Genomic DNA, 15,218 nt, shown 5'->3' with positions numbered 1-15,218 from the left:
GTGGAGCTTAATCTCAAATAATCGAAGGTCTACAGTAACAGTTACGGGACAGCTCCGAGTTGCCACTTGGACGGGAGGTGCGTATTTACGACCGATACTAGAAACCCAAGGAACAAGAAACGTAACTCCAAAGAGGGATCCCATCCTTCCCGTGCTAGGAAAAGGTGATTCTCTCCCTCCTCCGTCACGGCTGCCTCCAAGTATAGATCAGCAGCGGCGGGGCGAGAGCTGAAAGAAATCAGGGAAAGAATTACAAACCACGTGAGAAGAGGCCGTGTATTCGCCGAAGCTGGGCGGGAACGGGTGCTGTTTCCAGCCTCCAGCAAGTCGTTAGCGCAACCGCCGCTTCAGCACGCATTTCAGCTCAGCCGGCAAAGGCTTCGGCCACTGCGGTGCGCTCCCGAGGCTTCCTCCAGCCCGCCTCTCCTGACCCGAGAGAGAACCGCGGGGTGTCGTCGCAGTCCGAGGGAAGAAGCAGCTCCCCCGCCTGGCTCCGCTTGGGAAGAGCAGCGCCGTTGCTATTGGCTTTGCGAGAGGCGCTGTCGCTAGGGCGGCAGCTTGGCGAGGTGGCTTCAAGCGGAGCCGGGGCTGCGCGCCCTGTAACCAAGGAACCGGCCGCCTGCATCGGCGACGCACGGCTCTTCTCGCCCTGTCCTCCTCGCTGCGCACCAGCCCGCGCCTTCCCCAACTCCAACCTTCACGGAGGAGGGAGGGAGATGGCAGGGTTTTCTTGCCCTCTGGCTCGAGCTGGGCTGTAAGAGGGACCGGGCGTCCAGCTAGTTCAGGACCGGTGCCGCTCCTCGGACCTGGGGCTTACCATAGTCCCCGCCCTACCCTGCTATTCCCTGTTCTGTGGAGCGAGCTGGGAAAAGGATAGCGGGAGTCGCCGGAGAAGCAGCACGAGAACACCAGCCTTCGTTTCTCGGCAGAAGCTGATGGCGTCTCGTCAGCAGAACAGAATCCAAGCCTACCTGGAAAGGAACAAGATCGGGCCCCTGTTCGAGGTAAGAGCCCCTCCGAGCCTCCGGCTTGCTGGGCTTGGGACCGTGGCGGCAGCGCTCGGGTCTTCCTGGCGCGAGCGGCTGGCCGGGCAAGTGCGCGCCGGGTCATAGCAAGTTACTTAGAGTTTGCTTTAATTGAAATTGCAATTGCTGCTGGAAGCAAGCGGTGCGGGAGTGTTTACCTACTGCTGAGTGATTCAGGTCCTCGGTCGGCTATTAGCGATCAGATAGATAAAATTGTCTCTCTGACGGTCGGACCCTCACCTGGTCTTCCAAAGGTGCACCCATTGCCACCGCAACTGAGTCCCTCCTCCACAGTTGCTTCTGGTCGTTCTTTTCTTCTGTGCCGATTGCGGGCCAGCGTGCTTTACCTAAAGAATTGCCGAGGCATATGCGCGCACACGCCTCCTTTTCTTTTCTTTTTTTTCTTTCCCACTGACACACATTCTTTTTCTGTGTGCTGTTTCTTTCCCTTTCCACTCGAATCGGTTCGGTGACACGGTCTCACAGTTAAAAACAGTACAGAAGAGAGGTAGTAATATTGTACCACCTAATTCGGTTTTCCCTGTCCTGCGGAGTTCCTATGGAAGGCGGTAAAAGCTTCTGATCTTCTCACTTTTAGGACTCTCTTGGTGAGAGAGGCTTGGTGTCTCCAGACAAAGAAGCTTCTCCCACAAGGAATCCAGTAATAGTATTGCAAGCTTCCTCTGGCAGAGAGGCACATAAGTCTAACTTAACTTGTAGTGTTGTTCTTTATTTAAATGTCTTTTGTATATCCTACCCCCTTTCTTTTGTGACTCCAGTTTCTTTTGCTTCGTGACTCCAGTTTCTGGAGTGGCAGATGCTTTTTCCCCAGTGCACAGGCATTAAATAGCTCTGATTGGTCAAATTATTTTGGTTAGTTTAGGCAGAAAATCTCCGAAGTGCAGTTCTGTCCAATTGATAATAATAAATCACATTACTAACAATCTGCCCAGGCATTTTAGGAATGCCTGAAGCAGCGGTGGTAAGGCTGATTTTCTAACTTCGTATTTATTTGTTATGGTTTATTGATTTTTATAGTAATATTTTTATTGTTGTGAGCTGTCCACAGTCACTGAGAAGCAGAATACAAATTTAATAAAGTATTATTATTATAGTTCATTGCACAGTCAGCCATGTAGTTAGAATGGACTTGGCATTTTTATCCACCTATCAAGCCCTTCCCAGGTATAGGAATAGACAGATGTTTTTGAGGGGCATTAAAGGTATCTTCACAGGATATGTCTGATGGTGATTTTTGCCAATGCCAGTGGTGTTCAAGTATGCACCAGATGTTTTGGGATTATGCCCAAGGTACTTAACACTGTTGGTACTATCTTTGGTTTCTTTTCCTGCAGTTTTTCTACTTGTATTTGAAGGTCTATGTATTTTGTGGTTTTTCTCCAGTACTTTCTCTTCTGCTGTCTCCAGGTACTGTCACGTCCCACTATTCAGACTTTTTTGGCTTTCTTGTTGACAGTTGTTAGTCTGGAGTGTTATGTAGCAGGTGCTTGCCTGCTTTGAATATTAAAGTCCCAGGACACTTTAGCTCCTTCATTTTCTATTACTTTGTCTATTTTATGGTCTCACCAGTTCTTCCTTGCAGGTAAGCAGTATTTCTTGCAGTTCTTCCAATGCCCCATTGTTGCTACTTTGTCATGCCGTTGCTTGTAGTCAATCTGTGAACCTTTTGCAGCGGCTAAATAGATGCTGTTTCTTCAGCTACTTTGAAGAGACAGCATTTGTTGTTACTATCATCTCAATTCTGGCTTTGTATGCAATTGTTCTTAAAGTTTGGTCTTGTGCAGTCAGAATTGGGCCCTCTGTCTCTTTCTTCAACTTTCCTGCTCTTAGTCATTGCCAGGTCTTCTGGTCTTTTGCTTTGCCTGCTTTTTTGTGTGTGGACGTATTTAGCCATGTAATACTTTGCTCCCTGCTATGTCTCATTTCTGTTCTTCATTTGGTCTTTCTTATAGGCCAGTTTGGTCTCATCCATATTCAGCAAACGTTCATGGTGTACTAATTTCATTGCATCTTTTTCACTGTCCTTCAGATATTCTTCCAATGCCCTTGTTTCTTCTTCAGCTATCTGGTGTATTTGTAACATTTCATGACCACCTATGTTCCTTGGTAAGTATTGTTACATAGAAAACAATGTGAAGTCATAGCTGCCAGTTCTTCAGCTGATGTTAGCCTCCATTTGCATTGAATTCTTCCCAAGAACCTAGGATATTGCAATGTATCGGCATACTATATGTGCAAATCCAAACAGTATGGCCTTTTGTAAATGACAGATGGAAATTTTATCAATGTTGCAGATGTTATAAGTATTGCCAAAGGCTTTTTGGTATGGCACCCAGTGTGCCAATAAGTATTGGGATCAGCCAGCTGGTTTATGTCATAATCTTTCACTTTTAAATTTCAGATCTTGATACTTTGTGATTTGCTTGTTTGTTTGTTTGTTTCCCATCTCACCACAGGGTAATTGTGTGGTCCTCTCCAATTCTTTGACTTCTATGCTGTTATCCACTAGCATTGCCACATCAAATATCCACACTTTCTTCTTTTCATCAGTTTAATCAATTTAATTTATGTGCCGAGACATTTATCAATTTGTATCAAGAAATCCAACAATATTTGAGTATGTTCATTTTCAACTACTTTTTTAACTATATATTCCCACCAGTTTCTCATTACTGGCACATTATAATTTTTATAAATGTTCCAATTAATCATTTTGATGACTTTTATGTTACTGTTGATAGCTGTTGGGTCAGTCTACTTGCATGTGTTGAGTGTGTGATCTACCATTTCTTCTGTCTCTTTGTACAGTTTGCATTTTTAATCAGTTGATTTTTTTTTAGTTCTGACTTTGGTTGTATTAGTTTGAATAGCTTCCTCTTAAGTGGCCAAATTCTTTTGTTTCTTTATTTAATGTTCAGTTGTAAGCCACTGTCAGGTTTTTCCTTTATCCACTTTTACTTTGATCTTTTGTAGAAATTGACCATGCAATCCTTGCCAACGTTCCATTCCTGTTTTTACTACATTATTTCAATATTCACGGTTTGTTCCCTGTACATTAAGTTCCAAGTTTTAATTTGCATCAATCCTTGGCTGTCTATTACATAATTAGCTAATGCTTGCTTTTCTTCTTTGACAGTTTATTTGACTTGAAGTAAACCTCTGCTTCCATTTCTGTGGGGCAGGTATAATCTATAACAGGGGTCTCCAATCTTGGTCCCTTTAAGACTTGTGGACTTCAACTCCCAGAGTTCCTCAGTTTTCCTGGCTGAGGGACTCTGGGAGTTGAAGTCCACAAGTCTTAAAGGGACCAAGGTTGGAGACCCCTGATCTATAATATCAATGCAAGGATGTAATGGCTGGTAGTCATCAACTTTCTTGTTTTTCAGTCATTAATTATTATGCCCTGTCACCTATTAACCTGTACATCTCTTCTTTACTGTATGACTTGACTGGCTCTATACTTTTTCTTTTTTCCAACTCTTATTCTCTCATTCACAGTATATACAATATATGCTTTGAAGTTCTTTTTATCCACCTCCTTTGCCTAAAGATACCATCCTGGACATACTTGTCTATTGCTTCATCTGTTTGACATTTGAAAAAATACAGTTGAGCTGTCACTTGTGAAAATTTTTATGGAGATCTGGGTCTGCTGCCATCAAAATCCTCTTTTGATTAACTTCTGTTTTCTGTTGGCCTGCCTGCAAAGAATCAGAAAAACTACATGGAGTGTATGTCAACTTCAGGCTCCAAATAACTTAAACCTTGTATGGGCCCGTTGTCTATGTCAGTGGACCACTGGGGGATTGTGATATTGTCATAGTGGGTCTGCAAAGGCTTGAAGAAATGTTATGATTTGGTTAAGATGTGAGGTCTGAGGCCATGGTCCACAAAAGGTATTTAGAGGGTGAAGAAAAGGTTGAGAACCACTGGTCTATGTGTTTCTATGAGAAAATATTGAAAATAAAGTATCCTATTAGTTGCCAGCTTGGGCAAGCAGGGGGTTATAAAGGAGGAAGTAACATCATGTGTGTCATTACATCATTCCATGAATGAAATGAGTACCAGGGCAACCTGAAGCCTTCTGCTTCTTTCTGAATTGATAACCAACAACTAGTACAGTAGAACTTGAGGTGCAAAAGCCCTCAAGGCACTAACAACCAATGAGCACCACATAGGCACTAACAACCAATGACCACATTTTGTGTGCGTTGCCCCCCTCCCCGGCACTACTAGGGCCAGCATTTTGGGGAACACTGCTCTAAAACATGTTCCAGCTTGATTGACCTATTCCAAAAAGGATTTAAGTAGCTGTTCCCTCCCCCTCCCCCCGCTTATTTTTGCTACAGATGCTTACTTGCAAAAAACCTCTCATCAAACACTTTGTACATTGGGAGAAAAGAATAATGTATGCATTCTTTTTATTTCTCTTTTTATTGAATTGAAGAAAACGTATAGTTGAAATCCAATTTTCGTTTAGTTGAAATCTGACTTTTGTCTAGCTGGTGCAATAATGTGATAAAAGTTCTTCATAGTTTCTGATTGTGGTTCATGGATTAAATAGAAATCTGACAATTCCACTCACGAAATAATCAACAAAAAAGTAACCTCAAATATTCTGTGAAAGAGCAAAAGAGCTACTAGCATTATATATTGCTTCACAGTGCTTTACAGTCCTCTCTAAGTGGTTTACAGCATATTGCCCCAATCAAACAATACAGCATATTGCCAACCTCAGAAGAATGGAAGGCTGAGTCAACCTTGAGCTGGTGAGACCCAAACAGCTGGCAGCTGGTGATCAGCAGAAGTAGCCTGCAGTACTACATTCTAACCACTGCACCACTGCGACTCTTACTAAGACTAACATTGAAGGAAAGATGAGAATTTCATATAGATCTATATGTTTTAAGGCTGTGATGGTGAACCTATGGCATGCGTGCCACAGGTGGTACATGAGCTCAGCTCTGGTGCACGCAGCTGATTTTCGGACCTTCTGGCCCCACCGGAAGCAGGAAAACAGGTTTCCGGACTCTGGAAGGCGGGAGGGAAATGGGGAAGGCCAGTTTTTTGCCCTCCCCAGGCTCCTAGAAAGCCTCTGGAGCCTGGGAAGGGTGGGAGGCCCTACTGGACCCTGGGTGGGAGGCCCTACTGGACCCACCAGAAAATGGCAAATGAGCCATTTCTGGCCTCCAGAGTGCCTCCGGGGGGTGGGGAAGGCTGTTTTTGCCTTCCTCGGGCTCCTAGAAAGCATCTGGAGCCTGGGGAGAGCAAAAAACGGGCCTTCTGGTCCCACCGGAAGTTGGCAAATGGGCCGTTTCCAGCTCCAGAGGGCCTCTGGGGGATGGGTGGGAAAGGCTGTTTTTGCCCTCCCCAGGCTCCTAGAAAGCCTCTGGAGCCTGGGGAGGGTGAAAAACAGGCCTACCAGGCCCACTGTGCCATCATGTGCCAAAAGCAAGGGTCGCATGGGGGTTTGCGTGCACATGCGCAGAGGGCTGCATAGAATTATGGGTGAGGGCATGTGTGCGCATGATCTCCCTGCACTCCCCCTACTTTTGGCACGTGATAGCAAAAAGGTTAGCCATCACTGTTTTAAGGGCTTGGAATAATGAGCAGAAGCAGCGGTGAAATCTGGCTGGATCTATCCGGCTCGCGCAAACTGGTAGCACTGGCACCAGGAGGCTTCGCCCACCCACCGGGACGTCATTATGTTCCATTTTTGATCTTCTGTGCATGCACAGAATAGGCTCACATCCTCACACTCCCTTACACTCCCAAATTGGTAGCGAAGGTAAGTGCGATTCACCGCTGAGCAAAAGTCTGTCTGAAAAATAAATAATACAGCTAAATTGCTGCTAAGAAAGTAATTTGAGGCTTTGAGAAATTGTCAGTGACTAATATACATACTGGTTGTTAGGGAAGGAAAAATTTGGGCTGAACAGTAATAGTGACTACGGTTATATAGTGTTTCAGAAAATTGAAAGCAACTATTCTAAAAATGTGCTTTTGTGTTGTGTGTGTGTGGGATGGAAACTGGTTGCACTCTTTAAAGCAGCTGCATCTTTTCTGGCCAGCTGCATATTTTCTGCTGAAGCACCTGAGAATTTTGGTTGGATTTTAGAATCCAACCTGAAGTATCCTAATGGAGCCTGGATGATATACATGACTGTACAAGCAAAATACATGTGTCGTGATTGCTTTAGATGACATACTATGAATCTAATTCCCTCATCCAAGACTTGATTAATGATTAAACTTAGGCAGCCTGCTTGTTCATCAGTTTTAATGTTTATGTAGGTTTAATTAAGTTATATAACTGTTCAATGCTTTTTCTCAGAGCCATAATTCTTTCCTTGAGTGGTTCTTTTGCTGCAGGTGTATTTGGGATTACTACTGAAGGAATAAATACTAAAAATGACCAGAAGAGTTTATTGTCCCTTACTTTAAAAGTCTTTTGCATATATAGATTTGAAGAAATGGTTTGAAAATTATTCTTTCTACTCTCTTTTGTTCGTTTGTTTAAATCAGTTGGGTTCTTTCATCTAAGTTCAAGTCAACCTTAGCCTAGAAACTCACTGGACTTTGGACCAATTATTTCTTTCAGCTCAACGTACTTCATGAATGATGATTGTGCAAAAAATTAGAGGAGTGTTATCTTTACCTCTTGACCTCCTAGATGACTCTAGGACCATGATAGCAAACCTATGGCACGCGTATCACAGGTGGTGCACAGAGCCCTCTCTGTGGGCACGCCAGCCGTTGCCCAGCCCAACTCCACTCCACATGCACGCGCACCTCCTGCTGGCTAGCTTGTCTTCAGATCTCTGCCATACATGCATAGGGGGGTGGGGTCTTCACCGATCTCCTCAGGTTCCCCCCAGCGCACCCTACCTTTCTCCTCTATTTTTGCCACCCGTGCCTTCTCTGATCTCTGCAGGTTCCTACCCAGTGCTCCTTATCTTTCTACTCCATTTCTGCCACCTGCACCAATCTGGAAGCCAAAATGAGGTGCGGGGAGGGCGGGGCCTATGCATGGGGGGCGCATATGAGCAGGGGGCGCTCACATTGCATTTTGAGGGTTCAGCCACGCACGCGCGCCTTGAGCACAAAATTGAATATTTTACGAATGAAACAAAGACAGAAATAAGAATTCTTAGATGAGGAATATATTAAAGGAAAATAATATCCAGAAAGAGTAACCTCAGGTCCCTTCTTCTGCCTGGAAACCACTTGTCTTACTTTGAAAAAAAGCAAGTGCCCTCTTAAAGCTGGCTGGTATGCAACACTTAACCAGGCTTTGACTTGCATTGAGGTTCTGACAGAGAATGTTCTCACACTCTTTATTCATAATTCTAATTAGATATATTTCCTTTTTATACTTGCTCATTGGCTGCTATAGACATTTTTAGAACAATCCAGTTCATCAATTCCATCCCTTTCTCCTTTGTTCAGGTGGTGGTCTTGAAGTTTGACTCTAGATCTTAGACCTGAACATGGGTTGGGAAATATGAAGTAACTTGATGGGCTGCTTACATGAAAAATGGAAAATATGGAGTTAGAAAATCAGAGACCTAAAGAAATAAAGAAAAACGGTGCATATCTATGAACCTCTTCAGTTTGAGAAACATCTTTTGAATGATGCCCTAGAATATTATCCATATCACACTGTAGATGTTCAATGTGACTCTGTAAAGGGACAGAGATATGAATACTAGAAGGTAATTGGCACATTGTAATGAAGCTTGGCATGAATATGTATATAAGGTTTTTTTCTGTTGAAATGCAAAAATATTCTATATTAATGAATAATGGCCATAATTTAAACTTGGTGAATTATTAAAGGAGCATAGCTTGTGTGCATGTCATCCTTAAGATGGAAAGTCTAGCCTTATACAAAATGTAATAAACTATTTTGTGCAATTCTGGGGGAAAAAAAGATTTTGCTGTTTGAAGGAATCAACTATACTACGTCATCATGGCAGGTGTGTGTATGTTGTAAATTCCTGGGAAGGAAGAGTGATGAATGCCAGGCAATAGTGATATAGAAAGGCATTGGAGGAATATGATCATGTAGGCAAAGATGTGGTTTTATTCTGTGCAGGAAAAAGCAATGGTAAACCACTCCTGTATTTTAGTAAGAAAACCACACAGGTGGACAATATAAAATGATTGATGATATAGTGCTGGATGATAGGTCAGTCAGGTCAGATGGCACTCAACATGCTAATGAGGAATAGCTGAAGATCTTTCAGAGTAATAATGGAATTTATGATGTGTTTTGATTAAAGCCTTAGGATTTCTAGTTGCTGAAGTTGCCATGCTAAAAAGAAAACATGAACCTAAAAATAGAATTAATGGGGGAACATGGAACATAAGGTTGGAAAAAAGGGAAAACTCAGCATATTAAAAGATGAAATAAATAGATAACAGGTTAAATCTTAGGCATTACTGAATTAAAGTAATTGGACATTGGACATTTTCAATCAGAATATCATTTTGTCTACTACCTAGAGCACAAAAAACAAGAAGGAACAGCACTGCTTTCGTGGTCAAGAAGAATGCAACAAGGATAACACGTGGGTACAATGCAATGAATAATATCAATTAGACTTCACGAAAAACCCTTTAATATCATGATTATCCTGGTTTATAGTTCAACCACTGATGCAGAAGAGGAGGTTGATGGGTTTTTATAGTCAAATTTAGTCTGAAATTGAAAGAACAACATTATGTTGCTTGTGGTTGGAGACTGGAATGCCAAAGTTGGAAATAATGAGAAAAATATAGTTGGATTATATGGTCTAGGAAAAAAGAAATAAAGCAGGACAATGGCTTATCTATTTCTGCAATCCAATCACTGATTTATTACTAATATAGTCCTGTAACAATCAGAACAATGCTTGTTAGGGAACATCACCAGATGGAGTACACAGATATTAAATTAATTTAGTAATGATACAAGGGGGTGGAAAAATTCAGTGATACTTGCAAAAACGTTGCCAGCTAAGTTATAAAACTCTTTTTACCTCATTATTCTTTATAAATTTTTAAAAATTTACTCATCATTTCATAATCTCATCTTGGCTTTCTATCAGTTGAAGGCACCTACATCAGCATTTCCAATATATGGGAATATATGTAAATTGCATGCCCTCACAATGAACTTGCCATAAGACAACAACATTATTTTGGATTATAAGAATATATGGTGGAACTATGTCAATTAATACTAACTCAATAGTGGGAGTCTGGATTCCAGATCTATATTCTAACAAGGTTATATTAACACGAAATGAGAGATAGGCAAAAGCTATATAGTGTTATGTGTAGTTACCAAATATGTATAATCAGCATATGCTTCCAGATAGGAAAGACTTTTTTCAAAAAAAGCCATGCAAATAAATGTAAACCAGAAATTAGGAACTTGATTACCCCAAATGTTTTAGATTTTAATTCTCAATTGTCTTCTTTACCATGACTTTGTACAAAGAATTGTGCGATTTGTAATTTAGCCGTGGTGGCAGAGTGGTTAGAAGGCAATATTGAAGGGTACTTCTGCCCACAGACTGAAGTTCAGTCCTGACTGGCTCAAGGTTAACTCAGCTTTCCATCCTTCAGAGGTTGGTAAAATGAGGAAACCAGATTGTTGGGAGCCATATCCTGACTTTGTAAACCACGTAGACATTGCTGTAAAACACCATGAAGTGGTATATAAGTCTAAGTGCTATTGCTAGTGAAAGTGCTACCAAAGAAAACTAGATGCTACCAAATTACTTATCCCAGTATTGATAATCTGATAAAGAGTGATCAGTTTTCTAATTCAGTGTGAAATAGCTCCCTATATTTTTATCTCATCACTGAAATTACCATTTCACATAGAAATAATGAAATGTTATGATATAAACCAGCAATGGCTAACCTTTTTTGTTGTTGCATGCCAAAAGCGTGTGCATGCATGCCTGCACCCATAATGCAATGCGCGTGTGACACTCCCCTGTGCCCTGCCTCCCTGCGCAGGCATGCGTGAACCCCCCATGCTCTCCCCTGCCCCCCATGCATGTGTGCGCACATCCCCCCACCCTCCCGGGCATGTGCATGCATCTCCTGTATGTGCTCCACCCCGCGCATGTGTGGCAGAGACCCGAAAAATCAGCTGGCTGGTGGGAGGTGCGCATGCATGAAGAGTGGAGCTGAGCTGGGTGATGGCTCGCGTGCCCGCAGAGAGGGCTCAGCATGCCACCTGTGGGACATGTGCCATAGGTTCGCCATCACAGATATAAACTATATACATATCATATATAAAATTTTAGGCATCACTGTTGACATTAAATGTTTCAGTGATATATTAGAACATTCAGTTTGACCAGGAATGTTTAGACTTTTTCATCCAAGTGTAGTTTGACAAGCATTTAGGAGTAGAAGGTATGAAATTAACAGTCCTATAGTATCTCTTTTTATCCCTATCTATTATTTACTGAATTGTTAAAGGGTCTGTTTCATTTTTTTTTAACGTTAGGAAAATGGAAGTGAAGGACATGCTTAATGGGAAGACTGCAGTTTTTTCTTGAACTGATAATGGTTTTCTTATTGTAGAATTAATGAGGTTTTATTTCTATGTGAAATTCAATTCTGAACCATTTGCATTTTAATTTTTCTTTCATTTAGCACTTTGAAAGCATTTGAAATATTTTTTAGAGCAAAACTCTGTGCCTGCAGGATGCTGAGGTAATGGCTTTTAGAAATACATTGAAGCCAGAATCTTCACATTTCTCCTTTAGTCTAAAAATATCATTTTCGATGGTCAGAAAAAAGTTGCAACCAATGTACCTGAGGCTGATAGTGGAGATATTTCTGGGATGTTTTAGGGCTGGGGTCACATGCTGGCCCCACCCAGTTGAGTGAAGGGGAAAAAAGTCCCAATGCATCACGTGACACTGCCATGATGCCGTGAGTTCAACACCCCTGTTTTAGGGGCTAAGAGAGAAAGCAACTTCTTAACATGTTTTAGATTGATTTTATTAGAGATATGCAACTTTCTGAAATGCTTTAAAGATCTGGTTGCTCTCCTAAGCAAACACAAAATACAAAGACCTCCAAATAGAGATAGAATGATTGTGACAAAAGAAAGCAAAGGTGGGATCATCAGTAATATGCGCCTTAGGTGAACTCCCCAAATGGTTAGATCACTACTTGAAAACTATCAGCATTGACAAAATCACCATCCGTCAATTGCAAAAGCAGCTTTTCTTGATACAGCTTACTGTATATCCTGCGACAATACCTTTAACACCATTGAAGATAGCATCTGCCTATCTCAGGTCTTGGGGAAGGACTCAATAGGTAATCAAAAATGCCAAATCTTGTCCAAACATTTGGCTGACTGTGTGACAAACCAGTAATAATATATTTATATAAATTGCTTGGCCACCCAGTGTGACATGGACAGCCTGTCTGGCATATTGCTTTACAAGGTCAGATATGAAATACTTCAGGCTAGCAAAACTTTCTGTACAGACATTTGTTTTCACTGTACAATTTCAGAAGTTGGATGTTTAGAAATCTTGAGAAGATCTCAAGATCCTGTTAAAAGGAAGTTACCTGTCAATCTAATTATGGGGGAGATGTAATATTAGGAGAAAGGGGAAAGCTGCATGTCTGAAACAGTTGAATCACTTTTCTTTTCAATTAATTGGATGATTAGTGTAGATGAAATACCATGTTTCTAGGCTTAGTGTTAACTTCTAGGAAAATTACAGGTGTTACAATGGTATCCATATTATAACTGCCCTGAATGTTGCTCATATATTCATCTCAGTTCATCCAGCACTATTGTCCTACTCTTCCCTATCTTATCCATCCGTTCCTTTGTCTATTCTTGCTGCTCATGCGTTGTCTGCTCAAAGCTGATGGTTAGTCTCAAGGCTAGTTTCTGTATATGTTGCACGGTTCTCTTGGGGCTTTCTGGAAGGCAGAACTACTCCACCCTTTAAAAATATACTATAATTGTCTTAAACCAAGAGAAGAAAGATGGATGCTGTTCCTCCTGTTTTCATAAAGGGCAGAAAGACAGGTAGAAGAGAGTAATAATCAAAATACAACATTATGCTTTATAGACAAAATATAATGATCTGCAGTGTTTGCCCAGTGTAGAGAAGGAAAATTTGTGGGTGGGTATTTGTACAAATATGTGCACCTACATGCTCACTCCCATAGATATGTGAACAAATGAGCAAGCTACTACACCATTCTTCTTCCAAGGATGAAAAAAATTCATTGGGGTGTCATGTGTTCACTAAGAATAATTGTGTAGGCACAGCTGCATTTCATTACTTATGAAATAATAAAAACCATAAATAAATCAGAGTAAACTATTCCATCATTTTTAAAAGGAGGAAAGGTAATATTTTAAATTAAATGTGCTTGACACAGGATTCTATATGTAGAAAACATTATAACTAGCTGAACTAAGTCAGTTTGAGGGATTTAATAGTCCTGTGAGCTGGATTTTCATGATGATTTACAAGTTGTTGGTGTTGAAAGATAATGAAATGCAAAGGGGAAAAGATTACTAAAAGAGAGCAATAAAGCACTTTAATTGAGAAACACATTTGTAAAAATCCTTTCAAAGCATTAGGGTGTTTTTTTTTAAAAGCATGTAGAAAGTGGTTTCAACAAGGTGAAATCCAGTGAACAAAATGCTGCAATAAAAGAGAAGGTTACATAATTATCTGGAATAATGAACTTGCATACAAAGAATTAAATCCTTTCTATGCTGGGAGCTAGAAGTTGCAGGTTTTAAAGAATAATACCTTTAAAGAAGGTATTAAAGAATAATTATTTCCTTGAACATTTTATAGACTGATTTTGAAAAATATACAAATGAAGAAAAGCATGATTATTTTAATAAAAATATTTTTTACATAATCCAAGCGAGTTGAATTATTAACTGGATTTACACCAAGTGCTCAGTTGTTGTGTGCAATGTTTGATCTAATCAAAGTGGGCTTTAAACCATGGTTTATGATTTTCTGCTCTATGAAACTTGCTCAACAAACCATATCTAAACAAAGAATGTACTGAATCCAGCTAGCTCTTTCTGCCAATTAAATAACTTCTGGACTTTTCATATGGTTAAAGGAGAACCACTCAGGTTTTTTGCTTTTATTTTAAAGTGGAAAATAATTACGTGGATCAGAATTCTGCACTTCTGATTCAGTTTTTCTTTGTCAGCTTTGCGCTCTTTGAGGCTGGTTTCAATAATACCTAGTTTTGTCATAATCTTTTAGGCATTCAAATATTTTACCTTTTTTGCAAAAAAAAAAAGTCTAAAGGAGGGTTTGGTTAATGAGAAGATTAATTATATTTCAAACTTCCACTGAAACAAGATGTATTTGACACATCTTCACTTGATGTTTTTAAGGAACTGATGACCAAGCTAATAACAGAGACTCCTGATCATCCAATTCCATTTCTCATTGACCATCTTCAGTCCAAACAAGGGAGCCATGGCCACATTCAGAGAACTTTGTCTGGATCGGCTGCTCTCTGGGCAGAGAGTGAAGCTTCTGGTATGTAGAACAAGAATTATTCATTGGGGAATCTAAGTGAACACAATTTTGTGATCACTGTTTATCAAAATAGTTATGTTTTTATTAGATCTTATTTATCTGCCTAGAGGTTGTATGTCTAGAGGTCATATGTTTTGTATATCCAAAGTACTTATGTCTATCCACATTTAATTTATTAAATTACCTATCCTGAAGTTTACCTGGGATTATCAAGCACTCTTTATTTCATCCTAATATCTTCACATTAATTCATCGGTTATTAAATTGCAATGAAATCATACAATCTGGATGCCCCACAGTTGGAAATCCAAATCAGAAGAAGTAATCACATATTAACAGGTATACTTAAAGAAATTCCTCTTTGAATATTCCTCCTAACATGCAGGTGTAAATTTCCAGTCTGTCCTAGCCATCTGATAATGGTGATGAACTAAAGATATAGATCAGTATTTCATTTTACCTGTGGATCTTTTTAATCTATGAACAGATATATCAAATGCCAAGAGATTTTTTTTTATAAACAAAAACATTAAAGAAGTAGCAATTTACATAACTTTTTCGTTACATGGTTATGTTCAAAAAGAGTCCTTCATGTCTCTTTATTATA

The 15,218-nt window shown here is 40.4% G+C and overlaps 1 protein-coding gene across 1 annotated transcript in view; it reads left to right on the top strand.

Annotated features, from left to right (window-relative positions):
- The first annotated feature begins 491 nt into the window (after positions 1-491).
- Positions 492-15,218, top strand: part of C3H8orf34 (chromosome 3 C8orf34 homolog) — an 83,961-nt gene continuing 69,234 nt past the window's right edge. The window contains exons 1-2 of the mRNA XM_058176745.1: positions 492-1,004; positions 14,464-14,611. Of these exons, the coding sequence (XP_058032728.1) occupies positions 936-1,004; positions 14,464-14,611 (217 nt within the window). The 5' untranslated portion in view covers positions 492-935. The remainder of the gene's footprint in view (positions 1,005-14,463; positions 14,612-15,218) is intronic.

This window comes from Ahaetulla prasina, chromosome 3 (genome assembly GCF_028640845.1).
Source record: "Ahaetulla prasina isolate Xishuangbanna chromosome 3, ASM2864084v1, whole genome shotgun sequence".
In the NCBI taxonomy this organism is placed as follows: domain Eukaryota; kingdom Metazoa; phylum Chordata; class Lepidosauria; order Squamata; family Colubridae; genus Ahaetulla; species Ahaetulla prasina.
The sequence above is the reverse complement of the archived record's forward strand: the minus strand, read 5'-3'. Positions and strand labels throughout refer to the sequence as shown.